This window comes from Aethina tumida, chromosome 1 (genome assembly GCF_024364675.1).
Source record: "Aethina tumida isolate Nest 87 chromosome 1, icAetTumi1.1, whole genome shotgun sequence".
In the NCBI taxonomy this organism is placed as follows: domain Eukaryota; kingdom Metazoa; phylum Arthropoda; class Insecta; order Coleoptera; family Nitidulidae; genus Aethina; species Aethina tumida.
Window position 1 is genome coordinate 46,680,235 of NC_065435.1, and position 11,328 is coordinate 46,691,562.

General features: G+C 28.0%; 2 protein-coding genes across 2 annotated transcripts; both read right to left on the reverse strand.

Annotated features, from left to right (window-relative positions):
* Positions 1-1,458: 1,458 nt before the first annotated feature.
* Positions 1,459-4,158, reverse strand: LOC109599087 (uncharacterized). Its single transcript, XM_049962143.1, has 7 exons — positions 4,087-4,158; positions 3,242-3,436; positions 3,012-3,182; positions 2,826-2,961; positions 2,585-2,763; positions 1,986-2,003; positions 1,459-1,921 (listed from the first exon to the last, which is right to left on the reverse strand). The coding sequence occupies exons 1-7, from the start codon at positions 4,124-4,126 to the stop codon at positions 1,860-1,862; spliced, it is 801 nt and encodes a 266-aa protein (XP_049818100.1). The 5' UTR covers positions 4,127-4,158; the 3' UTR covers positions 1,459-1,859.
* Positions 4,159-4,853: 695 nt separating this feature from the next.
* Positions 4,854-5,651, reverse strand: LOC126264390 (uncharacterized). Its single transcript, XM_049962144.1, has 3 exons — positions 5,431-5,651; positions 5,033-5,133; positions 4,854-4,975 (listed from the first exon to the last, which is right to left on the reverse strand). Exons 1-3 carry the CDS (start codon positions 5,632-5,634, stop codon positions 4,900-4,902), a joined length of 381 nt encoding a protein of 126 aa, XP_049818101.1. The 5' UTR covers positions 5,635-5,651; the 3' UTR covers positions 4,854-4,899.
* Between the last annotated feature and the right edge of the window lie 5,677 nt (positions 5,652-11,328).

Consider the following 11,328-nt stretch of genomic DNA (forward strand, 5'->3'; position numbering starts at 1 on the left):
TACACCATCAAAACTCTTGAACACCCTAATATTTTTGGATACTAATTGTACATAATTTGTTGCTTTATTAGAAAGGTTTTTAAGCATATTTGTTTATTTGGTTTGGTGTAACACTGATAGAAAGGAAAATAAAAAGAAATTAGAACTAAAAACGTAGTTTATTAAAATTTGTATGTCTGTTCTGAAGGAATGAATTAATCCGCCGGGGCATTGACAAAATTAAATTATTGATGTCTTCTTATGAAGTCTTGAATTGATACAGTTAGCTCCTGAGGAGTTGTCAAGGCACTCTTGATGGCCGTCTGAATCTTAAATTAGCATCAGCAAGTCGTCGTCAGATTTTAGGTGCAGAAATCAGTCTTCTAAACTGTTTTCTTACAGTTGGGACAGTAACATTACGATTGCATCGTACAAAATTAGCTTACATTTGTTACTCTTGGATGTCCACAACCTAGTCTTCTATGCACAGTTCCTCTTGAAATAATCACACTATTTTGATCACAGATGATCTACGTATGGCAAGTATCGTTGAAATTGGGGGAAATCAGAAATTTGACTTCCAGGCATTTTTCGACAAGTAGAAACAAATTATTTTGATTGTTATTTACACCAGAGTGAAAAATTGTAATTAGTGATGTGTTACAACTAGACGAAAACATTGTTGAACGATGTCAAAAATTGTTATATTGATATTAGTTTTTGTTTCTGTTTTACGAGGGGGGTCCAAGAGTTTTGATATTGTGTGTAACTCAATCGTTTCTCATATTATGAAAAAATTTAAAGAAACCAGCCAAGAGGTTGCTACGAAGAATTTGTCTGTATTCGAAAACCCAGAAGGAAAATTTATAAACATATAATTCCAATATCAAAAAAGAACACAATCTTATCGTCAACTGAAATTAACGCCAATGTAATGAGATTTGCTGAAATCACGACCCACAAGATTAACTCTGTTTTCTAAAATATGAAAGTACAATTTTAACTTGTTTGGGATCACTGACAAGTCTAATATTCACAGTGAAACATAGTGGCGATTCAATTGTACTTCAATTCGTCTGGATTTATGTACATACAAGAATATATTAAAAAACAATGTGCTCCATATATTGAAGAAATGATGCTCTTAATAAATGTGGTTCAACATGAAAAATCCCAAACAGAAATCCTGTCCCGATCTCCAAACACCAACCCTATAGAAAACTTGGGATCACTTTTATAATCTAAATAATTATTTAGACATAAAAATTGTACAAAGTTCAATGAAGTCACAGCAATTCACGAAAGAAAACAATTTCATAAAAATATAATAATTACTGCTTAGGTGTACAATCATGTATAATTAAAGTGGACATTTACTATTAATACTTTGATTTCAAATATTTTTTATAAAATTTACTCTCACAGTATTTTTTAAAGATCTAATTAAACTGGTTATGGTTATTTTTAAAATTTTATTAAATACATATAATTACGGCAATTAAGCATAAGTTAAGATATTACAAGTAAGTACAGGATATAAACAAAATTTATGAAGCTGAACAATCGTCTTCAGCCAAGTATAAAATAATAATTTACAACAATCAAAGTCCACTTCTAGATATAATATTGTGGAATGGGTTTATAAGTCGGCTCAAGCAAAAGGTGCCGCTTGCTAATTTACAAAGCCTTTTGAAGTTTATCGGCGCTTTGTGTTCGTGCGGCATTTTTTGCCAGAGGACAAATACATATATAAGTAAAAACTGTTAGCCTTATTTTTATAAATACAGCGAACATCAGTGTTAATTCAATGTTTTAAAATCATATTGCGGTGAAACAACATCAATTTCCAAACTGATTCTTTGTCTTGCTACCTCAAGTATTCACATAATCAGACAATAAAAAATTAGGGAAATAATCCACAAATCATGCTGGACCATAAAACCTGAAAATAAACTAATTTTAATAAGATTTTCTAACAAACAATAGGATTAGTTCAATTATTTTACCTTTTCCCTTTGATGGAGCTGTTGAAAATAAAAATAATTAAATAATTTTATATAAATATATTATTAATATTAATTTTAATTTACATGGCATATTTGCAAAATTAATGGCTTTTTCTAAAAGAATGGTAATAAAAAACAGTCAAATTTGGGGAACTAGAACCATGACACAGAAAAAATTGAGTTATCAAATAAACAACAAAATAAATAGGAATGTGAGGTGGCCTAATAATGAAGATCGTTGATTATATCTCATAAACTATTAGATGTAAGGAGAAAATATATTATTAATAAAAGTGACTTACAAATGTCTGAGAATTATCAGAAATATTTCAAATTCTTTCAACTTTACTCGTACATAGATACATATTTTTTTGCAAGCTCTCTTGAAATAAAGTTGTGGTAACACCATAACATTGAAAAAGTAGTTAAGCTTCAATAAATGGTATCAAGAGAAATAGTTTTCTAAACTGTGTATCTTACTCGTATGTATAGGTACCTTTACTACATCAGCCATTAGAGAAACAATAACATAAATATTGTGTTGTTAATTATTTATTGTCTTTGAAAGATTTATTATTTAACAAGTTTTGCATACTTACGTGAAGGATAATACAAAATATTTTTTATTTTCACATATCCTGTGCCCGGTATACGTAGTTCACAACTAATTATGGTGCCTGGAGTTATAAGTTCTGATGCAACTGTTGCAATTACAGATACAGAATATCGTCCGTTTTGATTTTTGTTAATGTCCCAGTGTACTATTTGTAAACGATTTCTGGAACCCATATTAGTTAGTTTTCATATTAGTTTTGGTTAAGTAAGTGTACGACTACTCACTTATTGTAAAAGTCATCCCGATTATCTTTATACAAAATTAACTTTGGAGATGGGTATACGTCAAATGCGGAACATGTGAAATTTACAATGGTATTATCTTCGCCACTTTTTTCCACTGTTAGGTACCTCTCAGGTTCTAAAACATTTATAATTTTACATCAGCCACCACGTTTAAACATTATTTACCAAAGACAATCATATTTTTTGTGCTAAAATCCTCATCGGCGAATGTTGACACGAAACATTTGTACTCTCCTGCCATTTTTTCAGTTGGATTGTTTATTTTTACTGCCCTGAACACTGTTTTTGGATCATCGGACGCTCTATATTCCAAATCAACATTGTTCTTGAGGACACCTGGAAACAACAAAATAATTGTCACATATATTCTTTAACAAACTTGTTGATTATGATACCCAAACTTTGTGGTTTTTGAGGTGGAATCCATTGGTAGACGACTTCATCATTTAGGTACCATTTAACAACGACTTCTGTGTCATCGGGTCTAATGGAATAGTTGCAATCCAAGATAACGGGATGTTGTGAGTCATTTTTAACAGCTGCAGGAACCTTGATGTAATTTATTTGTATTGAAACAACTGATTTTATCCCTAAAAAACAAAAAACTTTCAACAACAAAATAATTTACACTTTGCAATTACTCTTAAGAAATTACGTATCAGGCAAATAGATAAACATTCATCAATTTGTATACCATAGTAAATTTAATACAACAAGATAAGTATGTGAAACCCCAGATATAAATAGAAATCCGTGACTCACAGTTGATAGGACACATGGGTGAATCCCTTTGATGTGAAAATTGGCTTAAACACGCATCATGTTCGCTCAAATTGACTAATATTTTATTTAAACTTTATCAATAAAGGGATTTTCTTAGTAAAATGAATAATTCTCGGTATTCCTGGGGTTGTAGGAAAATTTAGAAATATCATTCACAGGTCGAAGAGGGTTTGATGTTACGCAGGACAAAAAAATAACTGAGAGTCCCACAATTTTCACAGAAAAGTTCTAACTGTAGATATAAATATGTAACTCGTACCTTAAGTACTTCTATTAAAGGCACTTGATAACGATAATATTAGTAAAAATTTGAGACAGGTGCCCAATAAAATCCCTACATTTGACAAAATTTGTCCACACTCACAGTCATTCAACATTTAAACAAACAGAATTATGCACGAAAAAAAAAGCTAAACAAACACATTTTATTACTAGAATTACATCAATTTAAACTTACCAAGAAAAATACTGAATACGAAATAAAGATCGATTAACATAATAAGGGTTTTGTGGATTACTCGGCCACCGAATTTCGTAAAGTTATTTGATCTGCTTGATTGAAAGTGCGCATGAACCAGCCCCCAACATGCGTGTTATTTAAAAATTTTAAATCAATTAAATTATGCGTTAATTATAATAAATTCTATATATAAACTAAAATCTATATGTGTTATAAATATTCCGCATTATATTATGCATGCAATACACAAGTATGAACAATTATGAAATATATTATTTCAAATTTAATGCTCAATTAAACAAATAATAGTCAGTTACTAAAGATGCATACAATAAATTTAAATTTGCATTAATTTTAAGTCTTATATTATCAATTTATCTCTTATATATATATATATATATATATATATATATATATATATATATATATATATATATATTATTTCATAACTGCTGTGCTCCTTACTTATTAGATTCACAGAACACGTACCAATACCAATACAAATGTATCTTTGAGCCAAACGTACGTGCTGCTTATTTCTGTGTCCCTGATCAGGAAGGTTCTTAAGAATATGCCAGAATTTTATTAGTTAAATCAATCAACATTAAAAGATAAATTTTTAATTTAGATTTTTTATTATAGAAAGAAAAAAAATACATATAAAAGTATAAAGATATTGCGACATACATTTATATGTATTAATTTTTACATATAATATATCTAATCACAAAATAAAATTATTCTAACAACAAATTAAGAAAAAAACAAGGTGAGATTAATTAATAAAATATAACTACACTAACAAAGGTCTTAAACATATATAATTACATATTCTATAAAATATTCATCTGAATGATTAGGAATAACATAATTTTGAGTTTGCGTTCTTAAAAGTGTTTGAACAACAATTAATACTTGATCGCGTCTAATTGGTGTAACAAACCTTTGAAATAGTGGTTGTTCGAGATTACAACGTTGATGGTCCAAATTAAATAATAATGCCTCATCTAAATGACGCCTGTCTATCTTGATAAATCTTCTGCCCTGAAATTAGAAAAAGGAATCATCTCCATAAATATACAATTATAAATTTTTAGTGTGGTAGTACAATAAAGATCTATACTATAAATAATTCAGATTCAGAATTTATAATCATTTTAATATAATTCACAGTGGAAAATGTTAAAAATTAACATAAGCCCTAACACATAACAAAAGAAACACTATATATAAAAACGATTTTTGAAAAATGTGAGGATAGGGTAGAAGAAAAAATTATTACCTGTCAAAAAAGAAAATAAAAACCCAATCTCATAGATAAATAAATTATTTGTTACAAACCCTGTAATGGTATAACGTTCCTCCAACCAGTTCTTTGTTTTCTTTGATTAAAAACTTATTTATGTCATAGTGATGGTAAAATCTTTTAATTCTTAAGTATTGAAAACTTGTACCCATCGCATTGTTAGCCTCATAACTCATTATTTGATACTCGTCGGTTCCCGGGGAAACCTCCACTTGTGAGCACGGACCTCGGTCTGTCATGGTCCAAGTTCGGCGACGGTTTTCCATTAATAAGTGATACATTTTTTTCTCAACTAACAAAACGGCAGTGTCTAATATATTTTTTTCTAATTCAAACTTCAATTAGACCTGGGGATTCACCATTTAAAGTGGCCCTAATTAAGTTGCCCACCCTGATGCATGGCCAAGTCTTATTGTTGTCAATGATAATTAAATAAATATATTATATAATATAAAGATACTACGAAACTTGTCATTCCGATCAGTAATGTTCACGAAGCGATAAGGGCCTCCGACCACAACAAAAATGTACAATAAATAAATTTTAACTGTTTTTATTTTTTAAATTAATTGTTTCTTTATTTAATATTAATAATATATATTAATATACTTAATTAGTATTAATAATCATACTTTAAACAATATGCATGGCCTATTACAAATTTTAATTAACATTTTTTAAAATAAAAATATTTCTTAATTCAAATATTGACAACAATCGGTCGTCATCAGGGTGGACAACTTAATTATGCCCACTTTAAATGATGAATTCCCCATCTAATTAGAAAAATATTGAAAGACTGCCGTTTGTTTTTTGTTTAAACAATATGTATCGTTTATTAATAGAAAGCAGTTGTCGAACATGGACTATGACAGATCGAGGCACCTGTTCACAAACAGAGGTTTCCCCGGGAACACTTGAGTATCAAATAATGAGTTATGAAGCGAACAATGCTATGAGTACCAATTTTCAATGCTTAAGAATTAAAAGATATTATCACCACTATGATTTAAATCAGTTTTTAGTCAAAGAACACAAAGAACTGGTGGGAGGAACATTATACCATTACAGGGTTTGTAACAAATAATTTATTTATAATTAGGCTTATAATTGGGGTTATATTCTCTTTTCTGACAAATAATATTTTCTTTTACTACACCCCCACATTTTCCAAAATTCACCTTTGTGGTACTCAAAATTTTTTTGGCGATGTAAAATAATTGATTTTAATTATAAAACAATAATTGGAGCATATAAAATTATTTAATATTAATTATTGTTTTCCTCTGTCAATGTGCCTACTTTAGAATAAAAAAAAATCTGTATATTGTATATTTATTATTGATAATAATTATATTTTCAGGGTCGACGATTTATCAAAATAGACAGACGTTATCTGGATGAGGCACTATTATTTAATTTGGACTATAAACGTTGTGGTTTGGAACAATTACTATTTCAAAAGTTTGTTACACCGATTAGACGTGATCAAATATTAATTGCTGTTCAAACACTTTTGAGAACAAGAACTCAAAATTATGTTATACCTAATCATCCAGATGAATATTTTATAGAATACGTAATTATTTATGTTTAAGGCCTTCGTTTATGTATATAGTTATATTCTCTTAATGAATGTGTATTTTAGATTTAGATTTTTAAATCTGTGATAAATTTTAGATACACAAACGTGTAAGTGCACATACACAATGTGCACAATATTTTCGTATGTATTTTCTAAAATAAAACGTGTAAATTAAAATATATTTTTTAAAATTTTGCTTGATTAATTGCGATAAGCCGTAAGGATTTTTTGTAATGAACTTTAAAAAGTTAAGCATTTTTACTAATATATTTAATTGACTTTTATTAATTAAACATGGTAAGTAGTCACAGGATCTAACTAGAAACTTTCTAACAGAAAATTTACTTTCCTATTTTTTCCAGAGAAGGTGGTACAAAATAAATAAATGCGTGTGGGCGAAGCTCGTACCTAAAACCTGGACTACCGAAGGTGTGGATTGGACCAGCTACATTAAAACAATCAAAAATTCATGACAGTGAATCATTCTTTGTTAACGTTGGAAAACCAAATTAATATTTAGTCCGAATTCAGGAATAGAAATAGATTTTTTTACTATTTATGTTAATATTATTATTATTATTTGTTGATTTTCAGATATAATTTTCAATATCATGATTACGGTTCAAACGTTTTTAAAAACAATGGACCGAAATTATTGGATCCCTAATCATTCAGGTGAATATTTTATAAAATAAATTAGAAAGTATTTTTTAATTTTCCTTAGTTTTTTTGTATCATGGGCACATTGCGTTAGTAGTATTTGTTAAAGAATGGTGAATAGAGGTAGGTCGTACATTGACTTTATTAGTATTTCTTTTCAGTTGAAATTGATTATTTTCAGTATTTTTGTTGTACAACATTTATAACATGTTTAACTTTTACAATAATTTTAATACTTCATATATATATATATATATATATATATATATATATATATATATATATATATTAATTGTAAATTGTTAACCACAAACTCTGTAATGAGATAATGTTGTTCCAGTCAGTTTTTTGGGTTCTAAAAACTTATTTTAAATTTTAATAACAATAGAAGTTGGCCATGCCTCAGGATGGGCAACTTAATTAAATTCAGTGAAAACGATGACTTCCCCATCTAATTGAAGTTTGAATTTGAAAATAATTGATAGACATTGCCGGTTTTTTTATTAAAAAAAAATGTATCATTTATTAGTTGAAAGCAGTAGCCGAACATGGACTATGACAGACCGAGGTCCTTGCTCACAAACGGAAGTTTCCCCGGGAACTCACGAGTATGAAATAATGAGTAATGAGGCAAACAATGCTATGGGTACCAATTTTGAATTATTAAGAATTAAAAGATTTTACCATCACTATGACTTAAATCAGTTTTTTGTCAAAGAACATAAAGAACTGGTTGGAGGAACGTTATACCATTACAGGGTTTGTAACAAATAAGTTATTTAAACTGAGGCAAATCTACGTTCAATAACAACAGATAATATTATTTTCTTCTACACTATACCCACATTTTTCAAAATTCGTCTTTATATGTACCTAGTATTCAGAATTTCTTTTGATGGTGTAAAACAGTTAAACTGATGTCAATGATAAATAAATACTTTTAAATTATTGGAGCTTACTATTTTTAACATTAATTACTGTTTTCACTGTGAATTATATTTATCCAACTGTACCTAATTTATAATATACTTTTTTTAGTATACTATATTTAATTCACCAAAAATTATAATCACATATTTTTTTTATAATTCCAGGGCAGAAGATTTATCAAGATAGACAGACGTTATTTGGATGAGGCATTATTATTTAATTTGGATCATCAACGTTGTGGTCTTGAACAACTACTATTTCAAAGATTTGTTACTCCAATTAGACGCGATCAAATATTAATTGCTGTCCAAACACTTTTAAGAACGAGAACGCAAAATTATGTTATTCCTAATCATTCAGATGAATATTTTATAGAATATGTAATTATATATGTTTAATAGTTTTACTTGATATCTAAAGTATTATCTAATCATATTTTATATTATTTATCCGTGATAAATTTTATATCTGAAAATTTGTACATATAGATGTGTGCATGTACAGTGTGTTTATATTTTTGTATATACTTTCTATAATAAAAAATATGAATTAAAATATTTTTTAAATATTAATTAAAATATGAATAACTTTCTCGAGAATAATTCAGAATATATCTTACACGACTTCAGAAATACAAAAGTCATGTTTAATTTCCAAAATCATAAATATTGTATTTACTATATATCTTCAAAAGCAACCAAATATTCATAAATACTAATTCAATAAATGAATATAAAATATTTAATTTAATTTTCTAGGAATGGTTTAATGTGTTAATATAAAAAATATTTCATCTTCTCAAGAGGTTTGTTTAAGTTTTTTCTAAACAATATTTATTTACTTTTATGTTCGACCTATTTAAAATACATGTTACATAAAAGAAAATTAACCCTGCTCTCCATCCTAATATTAGCTTTAAATTCATATTAATTACTCATAAATTTGTGAACGATCTCAGTCATGATCCAGTGCGACGTCTATTTTTTGCCAGTAATAAAAAAACTCAAAACAAAAGATTTGAATTCAATTGTATAGCATAAACTGTTAATTTGTTGCATTTGAAGTCTTCCAAACAATTGAAACATTAGCTTATTGAATAAATCATAATTTCACACTTATGTTATGCACGGGATTAATATATTTTTTTGTAAAAATAACCCAACAAAAAAAATAATTATTAATATGGTTAGGTTAGTTAAATTCAAATACTTGTCATTATATAAACAACATAACTAACACCGATATTATTATGAAAATGTTTAATTTATTTTATTATAATAAAATACCACTTTTATTTTTATAAATTTATTAAAGCAGGAAATTTTAAATTGTAAAATAAATGTAGTTTTGGTTAAAACTTAAAGCATGTATCTCAGATTTGTAAGTTTGATATGTAATAAAACAATTTACAACTTATTCTAATATAAAAGATTATAATCACATTTTTACAAAGTAATAATGTAATCAATGTAATATTCATCACTATATTCAGGTTGAATATTGTCTTCATTTTTTGAATGTAACAAACACTGAACAGCAATTAAAACTTCAGTGCTATCAATTTTATTTACTCTCTTCTTGAAACATAGATTGTTCAAGCCACATCTTCGGTGGTCTAGGTTGTACTTTAAAGCCTTATCCAAATAATTTCGATTTATTTTGATGAACCTTCGTCCCTGAAAAAGGAATTAAAACTTAAAGGCTATTCGACCATTATAATTACACTACAGTAAATTTATATAATTATACAAACCTTATATAGATCTGAGGTTCCTTCAACCAATGTTTTTTGTTCCTTTATAAGCATTTGACCTAGGTCATGTATGTTTTGATTTCGTTGAATATTCAAATCATGAAAGGTTGAACTCATAGCTTGATTTGCTTCAAACAAAATTTGACGGTACTCCTCGTCATATCTATCGAGTGTAATTTGCGTACTTGTCTTTGTGTATTTTCTATCCCAAGTCTCTGGTGCATTTTCTAATATTACACTATACATTTTTGCTGCTGGTGGTCGTTCTACTAAATGTGTAACAGAACAGAACTATTGCACACTGCAACACGAACGTCGAACACCCAAACATGCACTGACTGCAGGGTTATGCAAAATGGAGACGTTACATATTTGATACGTAGGGGAACCACCGGTGCATATTATCATCATTAGTTTACGTGTTTTGTCGCAATAATTATTGAATATATTTGATAAGGACCTTATATTGTATCAATAAATATAATAGCCGTTACAATTACATGAATCAAGGTGTATAAATAATGTACAAAGTTTGTCTCCGATATGAGTATTTTACTAAATGGCAACGTTGATAATTAGAAATAAAATATTCATGTTCTTAGTTGTTAAATTTTTCTTCAAATATAACAAATTATGATTTAAATCAAGGAGTTCGTAAATATTACTACATTAGTTAAATTTCATCTAGATATAGCTTATATATCATATCATATAAATATATTTATTAGCAACGTTACACGCAGAGTTGCCAGATTGGGCATTTTATGGCATAACTATTTTCTATTCCGATACCTTCTTGGCAGTTTCTACATCGTTAGATCCTCCTTCGATCTACCGATTTAAGCGCCTGAACAGACAACACCTTAAAATACTATATATTTATTCATATTTTATTAATAAAACTTTCGTGCGGATGTTGGGACTTTTAAAATCTGTTCCAGTTAATTAATCTGTACATAGATTTTAAAAATCAATATATATGGAGTTGAAATAAACACATCTTTA